The sequence below is a fragment of the Cydia pomonella genome, chromosome 6 (assembly GCF_033807575.1).
Source record: "Cydia pomonella isolate Wapato2018A chromosome 6, ilCydPomo1, whole genome shotgun sequence".
NCBI classification, from domain to species: Eukaryota; Metazoa; Arthropoda; class Insecta; order Lepidoptera; family Tortricidae; genus Cydia; species Cydia pomonella.
The window spans coordinates 3,566,993-3,581,425 of record NC_084708.1 but is presented as its reverse complement, the minus strand read 5'-3'; the positions used below and the strand labels follow the sequence as shown (position 1 = coordinate 3,581,425).

At 39.8% G+C, this 14,433-nt stretch overlaps 3 protein-coding genes across 3 annotated transcripts in view; all 3 read right to left on the bottom strand.

Annotated features, from left to right (window-relative positions):
* Positions 1-422: 422 nt before the first annotated feature.
* LOC133518579 (uncharacterized) lies at positions 423-1,646 on the bottom strand. Its single transcript, XM_061852240.1, has one exon. It carries the CDS (start codon positions 1,644-1,646, stop codon positions 423-425), a length of 1,224 nt encoding a protein of 407 aa, XP_061708224.1.
* A 5,825-nt stretch (positions 1,647-7,471) lies between these two features.
* On the bottom strand, positions 7,472-9,096 carry LOC133518700 (uncharacterized). Its single transcript, XM_061852371.1, has 3 exons — positions 8,666-9,096; positions 8,393-8,569; positions 7,472-8,222 (listed from the first exon to the last, which is right to left on the bottom strand). The coding sequence occupies exons 2-3, from the start codon at positions 8,421-8,423 to the stop codon at positions 7,582-7,584; spliced, it is 672 nt and encodes a 223-aa protein (XP_061708355.1). The 5' UTR covers positions 8,424-8,569; positions 8,666-9,096; the 3' UTR covers positions 7,472-7,581.
* A 371-nt stretch (positions 9,097-9,467) lies between these two features.
* LOC133518725 (zwei Ig domain protein zig-8-like) overlaps positions 9,468-14,433 on the bottom strand; it is a 698,354-nt gene continuing 693,388 nt past the window's right edge. The window contains exons 7-8 of the mRNA XM_061852405.1: positions 12,511-12,679; positions 9,468-11,501 (exon numbers count right to left, since the gene is read on the bottom strand). Of these exons, the coding sequence (XP_061708389.1) occupies positions 11,377-11,501; positions 12,511-12,679 (294 nt within the window). The 3' untranslated portion in view covers positions 9,468-11,376. The remainder of the gene's footprint in view (positions 11,502-12,510; positions 12,680-14,433) is intronic.

Genomic DNA, 14,433 nt, shown 5'->3' with positions numbered 1-14,433 from the left:
AAAGTAACGGTACAGGAGAGATACACATCCGAAGACGATCGCACTGAATCAGCTCTGGTGAAACACACATTGGGCTATGAAAGAAGTTTCCAATGACGTCAACTTTTTCCGCAAACATTGCATTCCATTCTTCACAGGTGAGTTCATAATGGCCATTAAAACTGACACAGGTATGTAATCTGATTTTAGCTTGAATAAACTGCAACTTTAAGTATACATGGATATTTGCAATCGGAGCACTTGCACCAGCAGGACAGCGTTTGAGATTGTAGACACTCTTGCTCAGCTCACAGCAACCATCACCAGCACCGGAACAATCAATCGACGGTGTGTAAGAAGGTAAAAAAATGTTTGAATAATTCATTTTTTAAACGTGTTTTCAAAGTTCCAAGACACGTTTACAATTGAGGGTGGTCAATGCTCTACTGAATGATTTTACGTGTGGCACTGGTGAGAGCGTTGTACTCAAACAGTGAATCATTGATAATGAGACAGTATGCCGTGGTGTTGGCAGGTACATTCTCTTTAAACTCCATTTCCAATTTAATATCAATAGCACCAGCTCCCGAGTTGAAGCTGTCACACTGTCTGGACGTGTCAATGACTATTAATGGAGAGTGTGTCTTGTAATGAGCATAATTTACTTGAGGGCTGGTATGATCACGGCTGTAGTACGATCGTTGGAAATTGGTAAATGCGTCATATAAGAGCGCATAGTTGTTTGTTTTAAATTCAGCCGAAAAAGGATCGTATGGATAATACTGTGCGTTCAAATACACCCTGCAATTGGTAAGATTACAATGGTCGAATATACTCATATCTTTGGTCTTGTCGTTCCTGCGTGCCGTTTGGAAACCAACAATGAGATAGCGAGGTTTCTCCAGCTGAGTACTAGTCTTGATGCACCAAATATGACGTTCTGAGGAAGGTAGTATGGGATATTCATACAGTTCCCACGTGCGGAACGCTATCTGAACTGGTATGCTGCCCTCAACATACGACATTAAGCGCAGTTTCTCCTTATCAGATACTTTTATGACTGGCATCCTCCATGTGACACGAGTGATTTCAATCTCACCATTTGGAGTCGGCGGTTTTGGTACCGTATTCGGATCAACGGGTGCTAAATCTAAACAGTTTACATCTATACTGGCGCGATTTAATATCAACTCGTGTTTCCCATTCATTATTACCTTCTTGTAGTCCTCGGCGAAACCCAAGAAATGAGATAGTGGTATGGTTAATGTAAACTTGTCATGTATCTTTTTAGCACCAACTTCCCACCCCGCTGTCTGAAGACTATGGTCCATTTCCTTGGTGTATGAGATTAGTCCCTTAATGGTGGATGTGATGCCGCAGTTTCTCGCTCGATCAATCTCCACACCGTTCAATTCATAACGAATGTCTTGAAATAAAAAAGCAGCACCATTGTTGACCAGTAGACAGCCTTTCTCCACAGTGCCTTCCACTAATATTTGACTTTGACTCGGTAGTAGAATTAGATCTTGACGGTTGATACATATGTGGATGTTATCGTTGTTTTTGAAAGAGTCATTATACGGAGTGTATGGGTGAAATTCTATACTTTCTATACTGTCATCGAATAACACCTTCTCACCAATGTTTAAGATAGATGACGAGGACATACTTTGAAACCGATACTCTGTAAAAATGTACTGTTTTCTCTAGTCAATTTCCTTGGTTGTTGTTGTTTTTGTAGTGACTGCCGCTGTCTCTCGTTAATACGACGAGTTGTAGTAGTTCTCTCGACGAGAGCAAGATCTCGACTAGTTGTGAAGGTGTTGTTACCAAGGCTTTTATTGTTATGTATAATCATTTTTTTTTTTACTTTTTACGAATATGCAAACGAAGTGCAATGCTTTCACCTCGGAAATTTACCGTATTACCGTGCTCGTTTACAATGCGCAATTCAATGTTTTGTATGCGATTGTTACTCTTCTTGACGGGTAGATATATAATATTGGTAGGTTGTTCAATAATTTGGTAGCCGGGCGGGACGTCAGGTGAAAACTCGTGTAAAACATGTGACGGCTTGTTGTTTACGAATGAGCCCTCCACAATATTGCACTCTATTCTTATAGTGTTTGTAATGATTATGTTAATTGTTTTATCCGACCAATGTGATGTTTTTGCTTTAAGCTTTTTCGCTGAATAACCAAACAATGACCCTATGCTGTTTGGTTTGTCAAAGCGAATATCATACTTTGGCGAGAATATCATACACTTGGAGGTATTGTTATTTACAAAGATATCCACCAATTTTTCACCATCACCTTTAGCCCTCTTTGTCATTTCCTCGTTCAAGAGGTGTATTATACTGGAGAGCTCGTATGAACCTTCAGGAATTGCGATTACATCATCCCCATAGTGAAACATATTATTGCTCTTATCAACATTAGGAATAGTGTTGAAAGTCTTAAAGTACACGAGAGCACACTCGTAAAAACCATCATTGTCCAATTCTAGAGCCGGTTGAAAGTCTACATTCAACACAGGCTCGTTACCGCTCAGACTTATTGTGAATGATGTCATAGACATGATACTGACGGGTAGACGATTAATGTAAGAATGAAACTACACATGTAATGCTCATGATATTTATTTAAAACAAACGCTTAGCATTGGTACACAGGAAGGCCAAACATAAGTGTCCACAATTTACAGTATTAAATTTCTGTAATCGATTGTAATTATACTCTACTCGCATGTTGCGCTGTTGTTTGGTACTAGCGGAATCATTTATATAATCAATAAACTCTCGAGGTGGTCTCAAATCACCAAAGCTATCAAAATATAGACAATAATCACCCTTTTTCGCATAGGCACACCAATGTGTACCTTCACCCTGCTGAGAGTCTAAATTGATAATACCAGTTTCATAATAGTGAGGTTTCTTTGGGAGATTATCTCGCATGAAAACACCCCTAAAGTAGGGGATTTTCTCTCTACGTGCAAATCTCACAATGTCCACATCGGTGAGAGCTTGACCAATCGGAGGTAAATCTAATTTCTTGTTTTTTTTTTTTTCGCCACTTTTGCAGTTGCCGATACTGTTGCTGCTGCTGCTGCTGCTGCTGCTGCTGCGTTATTAGCCGGTGTAATGTAGAGTCCCATTCCACGTTTATAAGGTGCTAAATATAAACCTCTACCGACAATCTTGCTTTCATTATTATTATTATTATTTCTATTCCTGACCATTTCATAAATATTTTTAGCAGCAGTGGTAACACCGCCGGCCAAAGTTCCCGTGGCTGCTAAAGCACCCAGTAGCGGTATCAAAGCTGGTAGGAAACCGCCTTTCTTAGGTATTGGAATGACTCGCTGTTTCTGTTGTCCCTTAACAATTTTCCCTTTAACAAAATGTTTAGCAGCTTTTACACCCACTTTTAGTAGTGTATTAGTAGCTGTATCCTTCTTTTTCGCAATGTGTTTTTTTACAGCATCACGACTTGCTTTAATGACTTTAGATATGGGAATCATACCCATACCGTGTTTAACTTTATATTTCATAATCTTATCTACCGCTAACGCGGCAATACGTTCACCAATTGAATTGTTACCACGCCAACGATTTTCAGCAGCTTGGGCCAATCGCAAATCTGCTTGATGACGTCCCTCCAATGTTTTATCACGTGAGTAGGCAATATCGTGTAATTTACAAGCTTCGTCAAGCGGATTCACACCGGGATCGTTGCGAGCCAATCTCTCCTTCAATCTAGTACCGGGACCGCAATAATTGTAACCGGGTATGTGCGCTTCGAATGGTAGATTATTAATTGAATTATTTATAATACCCCCACCGCTACTATGAGATCGCAGTCGTCTAGGTCGTTTGGGATTATGCTTAACACTAACCCCGCCAATGTGTGTTATCATCTCAAGTATCTATACTTGACTGTGTACGTGAGTATAAAGTATGCCTATATATCTATATAATATTTAAACCTTTGAAATTTGATCATGTATGTGTGTATGTGTGAGTATAAAATACATGTCCTAACGATTTGATACATCACAGTGAAATGAAGCTTAAAAAACAAAACACGTCACTGGCTATTAAAGATTGGAGTGTTGTGCTAGATGATAATGTGAAACCAGCAATGACTCGTCGCTCCCTTAAACATGGCTCGTTGCTGGCGAATAACATTAGATGTCTCATCTGTGGACCTTCCAACTGTGGCAAGACAAATGTTCTGTTGTCTCTGCTCTTACATCCGAACGGTGTAAAGTTTCATAATGTTTATCTTTATTCGAAATCATTGAATCAACCTAAATACAAGTTTCTGAGTGACGTTTTAGAGCAAGCGGGTGACATACCGTTTCACACGTACAATGATAAGAGTCAAGTCGTCCCACCGGAGGAAGCTGCGGAGGACAGCGTCATTGTATTTGACGATGTGGCTTTGGAAGATCAAGATGCCATTCGTCAGTACTTTGCAATGGGACGTCATCGTTGGTTAGATTGTTTCTACTTATGCCAGACATATAGTAGGATACCTAAACAGTTGGTACGTGATAATGCCAATCTTATATTGCTATTCAAACAGGACGAGTTGAATTTAAAACATGCCTATGACGATCACGTGAACACCGATATGGGTTGGGAACAGTTTAAGGAAATTTGTCGCGAGTGTTGGCAGAAAAAGTACACTTTTTTAACAATCGACAAGGAGAGAGACATTAATAAGGGTCGATATCGTAAAGGATTTGACGTTTTCATTATTGTATAAAATTTAGTGTCATCTCCGGTTTATTATCAGTTTTATGTTGTCAGCTACTGAAGAACAACGTCGTTTAATTTATATCCTATCTACGTATTAGCATCGGCCGTACCAAAAGCAGCAGCAGCAAAAGCAGCATCAGCACATACACTATAAAATAAAATATGTTTGGTAATAAAAAGTTGAAACGGAAACTCGTAGATTCCATTGAGAGTGTAAAGAGAAAAGTAAAAGCGTTGCGAGCAGATAAAACTTTGCTTGACACTTCGCTAGCTCAAACCTTTGAACCAATTACAAAACCGCTCAATGTTTTAATGACTAAAGCTTTAGAATCTAAAGGTAATAATAATAATGATGACAATGCTAAACCAGCAGTAATGAATAACCCCCAGCTCCCTTTGATAAAGACCTCCACACCATTGTCAAAACATTCACGTAAAAGGAAATATCTGATTAAAACCGAAGAACCCAATAGTAAACTGATTAAGTGGAGTAATAATCTTTTTACAAAAACACAACAGTTTGATGATGCTGCTGATGATGATGATGATGAAGATGATTCTAATGATGATGCTGATAATGATGATGATGATGATGAAAGAAAAAACAGAGGGAGATGAAGAGTTTAGCGATGCTGAAGATATGAAGTCGGCTCTTGAATTTGATGAAGGTGGTGGTGGTAGTGGTAATAGTAGTATTGATGATCTACAAAATAAATATATGAAACATCTTTTAAAAACATCAAAAATACCATTTGGTGTTTATCTCAAGGATAATAAAATGCATATTGGTAATAGTCGGGTTAAAATCATTGATGACGTGTTACATATTAAAGATTCACGATTCAACCTAACTCCTGGACTGTTGGAACTTATCTTTAAAAGAATACCAAACAAGAATATAGTTTTGAGAAAAGATGTAGAGGATTACAATAATATTTTAGACATTACAAACGCTCATCGTAGAGGATTCTCACCAAACGGCCAATTGAGTGGAGATAGAAGTGTAAAATATCAATGTTACATTAAACAACCACAAGAATCAAAGAAACATAAAGAAGGTGGATGTTTGAACTCTGGTAGAAGAGATGTATTAACAACTAAAACTTTTTATCCTAAAACTGATTATATCTATTGGGATGATCCCAACGAACTGGTGAGCCGTTTACAGCTTTTGATAGCATCACAGAATGCTGGCAACACCTCTCATTCGAACGAGATCAATGCAATCGTTGAGGAACTGACTGAGAGCGGTATAATTTTAAAGTAAGAAAACAGACCCTCTTCTGTTTTAGCTGTTTTTAAACCTGTTCTGAGCTGTTATCTAATAAAACAGACATGTTTTGTAACTAAGCCTCTCCCCCCTTGCTACCTTGTTATAAATACCGATGAGGCCTCCCCCATCGTTCACTTTCACAATGCCTCTTAACAAGTTTGGACAATACTTGGGTAGCGAGTCTACAATCCGTGACGACTTGAAAGTGGAACGAGATTTAGTAAATTTTGAAAATAGACGGGTGGCAGGAATTCATAAATCTTTTCTTAAAACTGATGCTATTTGTAGGGCTGAATTGGATGAACAAGTAGTATTTTTAAACACAAAGCTAAAGGCAAATATTAAAGATATAAAAGATTTACGGGTAAAGGTTGAACAATTATCAGCTAGAATTACTACACAAACACACGCACCACAACCAGCCCAAACACCATTAGCAACGGCAATAGCTCCAGGAAAGCGATTGAAGAAAAATGAGTAAAGCTCAAGTGGTCAACGAGATACACAGGTATGCGAGAAAAACATTTCCACGTCGTCGATTCATTCAGAGGGGGCTCGATGACACATGGCAGATTGATCTAATTGATATGCAAAAGTACTCCAAGGATAATAACAACTACAAGTACATTCTAGTGTGTATCGATACCTTTTCCAAATACGCTTGGATGCAACCGCTAAAGTCTAAGAGCGCTGAAGATGTTACAAAGGCAATGAGCAGAATTTTGAGTGAAAACGGGAGAAAGCCCAAGAATATTCAATCAGATGATGGAAAAGAGTTTTTCAATGTCAAATTTAAATCGCTCATGAAACATCATCATATCAATCACTACTCTACCTATAGTGTCATGAAAGCTTCCATAGTGGAAAGGCTAATTAGAACCTTAAAACATTGGATTTGGAAACAATTTAGCATGAATGGTTCCTACAAATGGATACAGCTGACAAGTGAAGTGGAACAATATTACAATAACAAACTGCATCGTACTATCGGTATGGCACCGGCGAGTGTGAATAAAAACAACTCTAAACAGTTGTTACATAAAGTCTACAATCACATTAAAGTCAAACCACGTGCCAAGTTCAAGGTCGGTCAACATGTGAGAATTAGTAAATATAAATCCACTTTCGCCAAAGGCTACACCGGCAATTGGACTACGGAAATATTTACAATAACTAAAGTGCAAACTACTAATCCAGTGACATATTTACTTCAAGACGCTAATCACCAACCCATCTCTGGATGTTTTTATGAACAAGAGTTGCAGAAAACTAAACACAATGACATTTATCTAGTGGAAAAAGTTTTAAAGCGTCGTGGAAATAAAGTGTATGTAAAATGGCTTGGCTTAAATGAAAAAAGTTGGATAGAAAAAGATAACATTGTGTAACTATTTTACTCAATAAATATTCATTTACTCCAAATCAATGAGGTTTCACTCAATAAAACATTCCTATATTCAGTAATATGAATTTATTATTAATACGTGTACATTAAAACATTTACATTCGCAGCGAGCTAACAATTTAAAATTAAACAATGACAAGGAATAAATGCATCATCACCTTAATATGTACGAGCATTCTTACATTTAGGTTCACATTCATAATCACCGGAAGCTATTATGTTTGGACCTAGCACACAAAATATTACATTGATTAAATAATTAAAAGATTTAGTATTGAACACCACGCGTGAAAATAGTTCCGCTGTAACGCCACCTAATAACGCAATCCAGTCTTGATAGTTGATTTGAGCATCTCCCACTATCTCTTCTACGTCATCGTTTAAATCGTCCCACATTACAATTAACTGGTAAATATGACAATCGTCATGGTGACCTTCGATATACAATCGTTTTAACAATCTCGCTACTTCCGCTCTAAATGTGTGAAATGGCATGGGGAGGCGCCATCTATTAATCAGAGTATTGTTCTGGAACGCTTTTATCCACTTGCTTTTACATCCTTGATAAAAAGATTTCATTTCATCGCTCGTATCGCTCTCAGAAGCGCTCTCTAGGCAGTTTGTTTTTCCCTTGTCCCCATCGTCTTGTTTTAACAGTGCCTTTGCTGTTGCCATCGGTTGTGGTCCGGGTGACGATTGCGAAGTGGAGCTGCTACAGCCACCGTCACAGCCGCCGCCGCCGCTTGTGGTGGTGGACAACCAGCACTGGCAGCACCAAGTGGTGATGGTATTGTTGTCGGCTGGGGAAAATATAATAAAAATATTGTTATTATTTATATTAAAAGTCAGCAAGTGTTCCTAATTGAGAACATAAGGGATAGGTCGAAAGTGATAGATTATTTAAACTACACAGACAGAACAGAGGTGAAATACTCAAATGTTAATGTGAGTATAATACAACTATACTTACATTTGGTATGTGATGAAGCTTGCGGATCCATGATTTCAACGCAATATTCGTTGTGACACTGTAGTGGGAATATGGTTCAACATGCTCTTTTATAGCAGAAAAATTCAGTGGAGGGGTGGGGTGTAGACGGGCGGGGCGCATGTGGTAAAGAAACGTGTGAAACGGTTCTCATGAACTCTATGAAAAGAGGAAAAGATATGTTTGTTGAGTTATCGTACAGGAAACGAAACTACATTATTTTGTAATAATTAAAATATAAATATATGTACTTACCTCAACTTTCGGTGCAAACTGAATCATCTTTGTCGAGCGAGGTCAAATGTAGTCATTTACATTATTGCTCAACGAGCTATAGGAAATTGGCATCGATACATGCGAATTTCACATAACGCCTAGTCTCACTACGATTGCATATATAGTCGAGAAATTAGGACCAGTTTCACCGTGACGGGGTGGCCTAGGGGTTCATGACGTTAACTGGCTAAAGACGCCCCGGTCAGCTAAAGACGCTGGTTCGAATCCGACCTTCGCCACTGGAGGCCACCTCGTCACTTTTTGTTTGTCGTACACGTACAAAGTGGTGCCATCTATTTTAGCGAAGTTTTCCCTCGGGAGATAAATACCTTAAACATAGAAAGTAGCGCCAACTGGCGAGGATATATGCACAACTACCAAGGGGCGCAGGGGCCAGGGGGCAGCGGCGGGGGAGGGGGCGGGGGAGGGCGGGGAGGCGGCGGGGAAGGGGGGGCTAGTGGCGCCATCTAACGGATCTTTGCCGAACTACCAAGTGGCGCAGGGAAGGTGGGGGAGGGGGGCGGGGGGGGGAGGGCGGGGAGGCGGCGGCGGGGAAGGTGGGGGAGGGGAGGGGGAGGGGGGGTGAGGGGGGTTGAGGGGGGTTGAGGGGTGAGGGGGGGGGTGGTGAGGGGTGAGGGGGGTGAGGGGGGGGGGTGAGGGGGGGGTGAGTGGGGTGAGGGGGGGGTGAGGGGGTGAGGGGGGTGAGGGGGGTGAGGGGGGGGGGAGGGGGAGATAAATACCTAAAGTGAGCTGGAATCGGCATATCCTCCCTACTCTTAATTACAGCACGTGAATGAATTCAATTTATCCTTCGATTTATGAGCTCTTATTAAGAGTTGCAGCAACTAAAGTTAATTGGAAAATTGCTGGGACTGCGATATACGAGTGATTTTCAAATTACCAAGGATGAAAATCCTTTTTAATCCCATTACATAAAATACGTCCATAAGAGTGAACTTTTGTGTTTATCCTGCATTTTTATGAAAAGCTTTTACTTAAATATAAGTATGTACTTTTTCTTTTAATATTGTCTAGCATTTAATAGTTCCAGACCTGGACGTCGTAGATATAAGAGCGATATTAGAGCTGGAGAGGCGAAGTGCAAAAAGATCTTAGCGAACTCGGCGCCGTCGATCGGACAAAAGCGACTTTGAACAGAAAAGGACGAGTCTTTGGTGTCGGAGGGCAAGATCCAATTCGGGTAACACAGCAGTAAGTAATTAAGTATTTAAATGCCACGTGCATCAAACAGTCCTAATACATAACTCCGTAGGGTTGGATGCATGATGAGGATAGGAGACAATCGAGCTTCCAGATAAGCGTACGTGAGGCAGCTGAGTGGAAAACGTATATCTGGCTGAGATACTCCTATCGCTGGAGTAATGAAGCTCTAAAGGAATACCTAAAGGATTACTGATCTGAAGATTTTTAACTTACTACAAAACAGTGGTTATAAAGAATAAATTCGGTCTTGAGACGATACACGGACATGGCTCGGCACGACACATTTCGTCCAAAAGACAAGAAACAAGAACAAAAAGAAACGTTGCTAAATGTGCGTCCATACCGCAGTTAACTTTTGTGTAGCAAGTAACTCGATAAGTTACCTAATGTTACCGTGTTGGTCCACAAAGAGTTAACTACACTGTAGATGAACCTTAATCGATTAGCTACAGATTAGAACCTTCGATTATTTGGTGTTTGCCTTTAATGACATGCAATTCAGTTAATGATATAATGATAATATAATATGAGCGTTGTTAAAATTTTAGTAAAACGCCACGGTGGCGTGCGTAGCGTCAGTGAATTTAATAATAATATATTTGCTTGGCTTTTATTTTTAACTCCTACACTATCGTCTGCTTTTGACAATAACCACTGGAAAATATTTTATTAAATTCATTATTATTTTCAGAAAAACTGTTCGCGGTGGCGACTAATAAAGGGGGGATTCACGTTTTAATGCAGACATATTAAAAAAAATTGGTAATTTGCAAGATTATAAATAAATATAATAGAACATCATAAAATATTTTTAAAATAACTACAATAATCTTTAAATAATTTGGTGCCTCTTAGTAACAGTTAAGACCATTATGTAAAGCTAAAATAACACTAATTATACGAACTCTTGTACCTATTGAAATTAAAACCTTCGACTCATCATTTGTTTACTATGACCTTTTTGAAAACAAAACAAATCAACATCATTATAGCCATAAATCATCTTCAGACGTAAATTTTCTCTTCACAATGTTTTCTTGCCAAACTTATTTGCCTTTTCCATTTCAAGTGTTGAACTTACACAGAATTTCAATTGAAACGAGTATTGATTCTAAATTTCCAGAGACATTAACCTAAAGTCCAGCAGACACTATCTTATGCTTTATACAATGGTGATTTAAAATATAACGGATGGGCTAAGCGGCGCTTCATGTAGCGCCACTTGCGCCAGCAGCCATCATAACCTTCCATCTGCAGAAGTAGAATTCTCATTCAAGACGTAAATAATGCTTTCATGACAAACTTCCAAATGTGGCTCACTCTTTCAGATACCACCTTTGTCACGCGTGCAAAAATGAGGTTTTAAACCACATATCCAAGTCTTAACCTAAAATTCAGCAGACGCTAACCTATGCTTTTTACAATGACGTTTTATATTACAACGGCCGAGCTCAGCCGCGCGGTGATCAGCTGTCGAGACGCGCGCGGAGCCAGCGCGCGTGCAGCGCCGCCAGCGCCAGCAGCGCCGCGATGCAGTGCGAGCTGTTGGAGAGACCGGCCGAGCCTGTCTGCATTGCTGCTGGCCGTTCGCCTGAAGAAAACAGGAATATTAATTGAAAATCTACGAGACATATGATTTTATAAGGTAATTAATGTTGTGCTTCCGATGTGGAATAAAATAACATGAATCAAGTTAATATTGGACAATTTCGTACCATGGCCATTAATGATGTACTTTGTGTCATTAGGGTAGCTCGAGTAAAATAAGCTCGAGCATAGGATAAGTAGTTACACTCTAAAATTTATCGTCCAGTAAGAATATCACTGGTAAGCAGGTAACTAGGTAAACAGAGAATTAGGACAAGCAGTACGACTACGAACAGTCTCAAAAATGTTTTACAGCTAAAGTAATTATGGCATTGGAAGCCAGAAAAACGAAGCTTCAGAACCAAAATAGTACGCGAGCGAGCAGGAACACCACCCAGAATCAGTTGGGGCTACGTCCTGCACTCCTGCATTAGATAGCTGGTGGCACTCTTATCAGTCAGGAGCGATGACTCTGCTATTAGTATCAAGCAAGTGACTTGAGCACATGGACACGCAATGAAGCGACCTCAGCGTTGGAAGGTGAACAGCAGTACCGTCCAGGTCAGTTGGAGCAGCATCTTGCACCAGATAGTTGGTGGCACCTTTCTTAGTTAGAAGGGATGAAAATGGTATTAGTGTAGGTGAAGTATTAAATCAAGTGACCTACCATTGAGCACATGTACACGCACTGAAGCGACCTTAGCGTAGGAAGGGGAGCAAGAGTAACGGCCAGAGTCAGCCGGGGCTGCATCTTGCACCAAATAGTTGGTGGCAGCTTTCTTAGTTAGAAGGGGTGCCAATGGTATTAGTGTAGGTGCAGTATGAAAGCAAGTGACTTACCATTGAGCACATGTACACGCACTAAAGCGACCTCAGCGTTGGAAGGGGAGCAAGAGTACCGGCCACAGTCAGCCGGGGCTGCATCTTGCACCAGATAATTGGTGGCACCTTTCTTAGTTAGAAGGGATGCCAATGGTATTAGTGTAGGTGCAGTATTAAAGCAAGTAACTTACCATTGAGCACATGTACACGCACTGAAGCGACCTCAGCGTTGGAAGGGGAGCAGGAATACCGGCCAGAGTCAGCCGGGGCTGCATCCTGCACCAGAAGATAGCTGGTGGTGGCCGCCCCCTTCTCAGTCACCACGGAGACGCCGCCGCGGGACGAGTCGTACGATATGACCTGCTTAACAACGATAATAATTACATTCACACATCGGAAATTCAGTAATTAAGGTACGTAAGTAAGATAAGTTGGACGTCGTTTGTTGAAAAGGAATGACTTTGTTTATGACAGAAAGTTCAAATTCTATTGACAGATTTTTGCGGATTGGATTATTTTCCATAAATTAAGTTCAGTACAGCTACTACCAGTTTTAACATTGACATATTCGCTTACGTCTACGTCATTTACTTTCTTGCATTAATATGCCAGTACGAGCGAGATGCATAGAAAATAAGTTACATAGACATAAGCGAATATGTCAATCTCAAAACTGTTGGTAGCCGTATAGTTAATAAACAACACGCTAAACGTAATATGCCCCACTCTTATAGAGATATATCTCTATTCGTAAAACTATAAGGGTGTTGTAGTCTAATCATGTTAAGTTTTCATCAAGCATGGCGCTCCCATGGATGGATTGTTTTTGCCAATTCAGTGTAATCTTAGTATGGTTAGACTCTAGTTCATTTTGATGCGTTGTTCTATTTATCCCGTAGCTACAAAAGTGACTGATTCTTAACTACTGGCTAATCAGGATAAAATGTGAAACAACTTCCTTTAAAACGCTCCACATTCACAATGAGAGCGCCAAACATCCCCAGGCGCGTCGCTCGTTAACACAAAACCCAACCAGCGCTATATATGCATGATACATTCATTTATTTCGTATATGCATGATACATTATATACCAGGGCCACAACTAATATGTCATTTGCAATGCAAGCAGCTACATTGGTATGTGCAAGTGCATGTAATATTATGTAGTGCCGCGACAAGCGCGAGGTAAAGATAGGTTTACACGAGTTCAGTATTTATTATTAGTAGTTAGGTAGCTCCAGCTCACATTTGTGCAATTGTATGTATATGTATCTATCCTTGTTTATCCATATATATGTATATATTTGTGTACTCATAGTCATAAGGTATAATGAAACATACTATATTATTTATTTAGAAATTTTATTTCGCTTAAAAGTTATGGTTTTTTTTGTTTAATTCTCACTGCACCCACCTTGAAGCTTCTCTGTTTTGCCTTATGGATGACTGGTAGAGAATGCCTATTGGCATTAAATCCGCCTGTTGTACTCTTTTTTATGTGCAATAAAGTTTAAATAATAAATAATAATAATTTGTGTAATAAATAGCTCGTTGAAACGTTGAGAGACGTTGTAGCTTGAAAAACTTGCGTAATTGCCGTTGTGTGCATTTTTAGTATCCGAAAATTGGTGCAATAAAAGTGTTTGAAGGTCGTCTCTAGTGTTGGCCGAAACGTTAACACAATTGATCCTTAACCATTACGAATTGAGCCGTAAACTGTAACTGTCCGTTACGGTTTACGGTTCAATTTGTAATGGTTAATTGTCAATTGCAATTGACGTTCGGCCAACACTGGTCGTATCGGTCCGGAAATACCGCGGCCGACAGTTCATTCCACAGTTTAGCGTGGTTTAGCTGTGAGAGACAGGAATATTCTAATTTTGTGAACAGGTATATTTAAACAAGTGGCATTAATCACTAAGTTCATGTGAACCTAGCATCTGTTGAGACTTTCAGTGCTACGTACCATACAGGATTCTGCTAAACTATCTTATTCGCAGCTCTGGATCTTAATTACACAATTCTACTGGCGTTTTTCGGAGCCATTAAAAAGTATAAAAACGTGTTTGTGGCTGGTAGTATTTTGATGGAGGTGGTGCGTGAAGCGGAGATG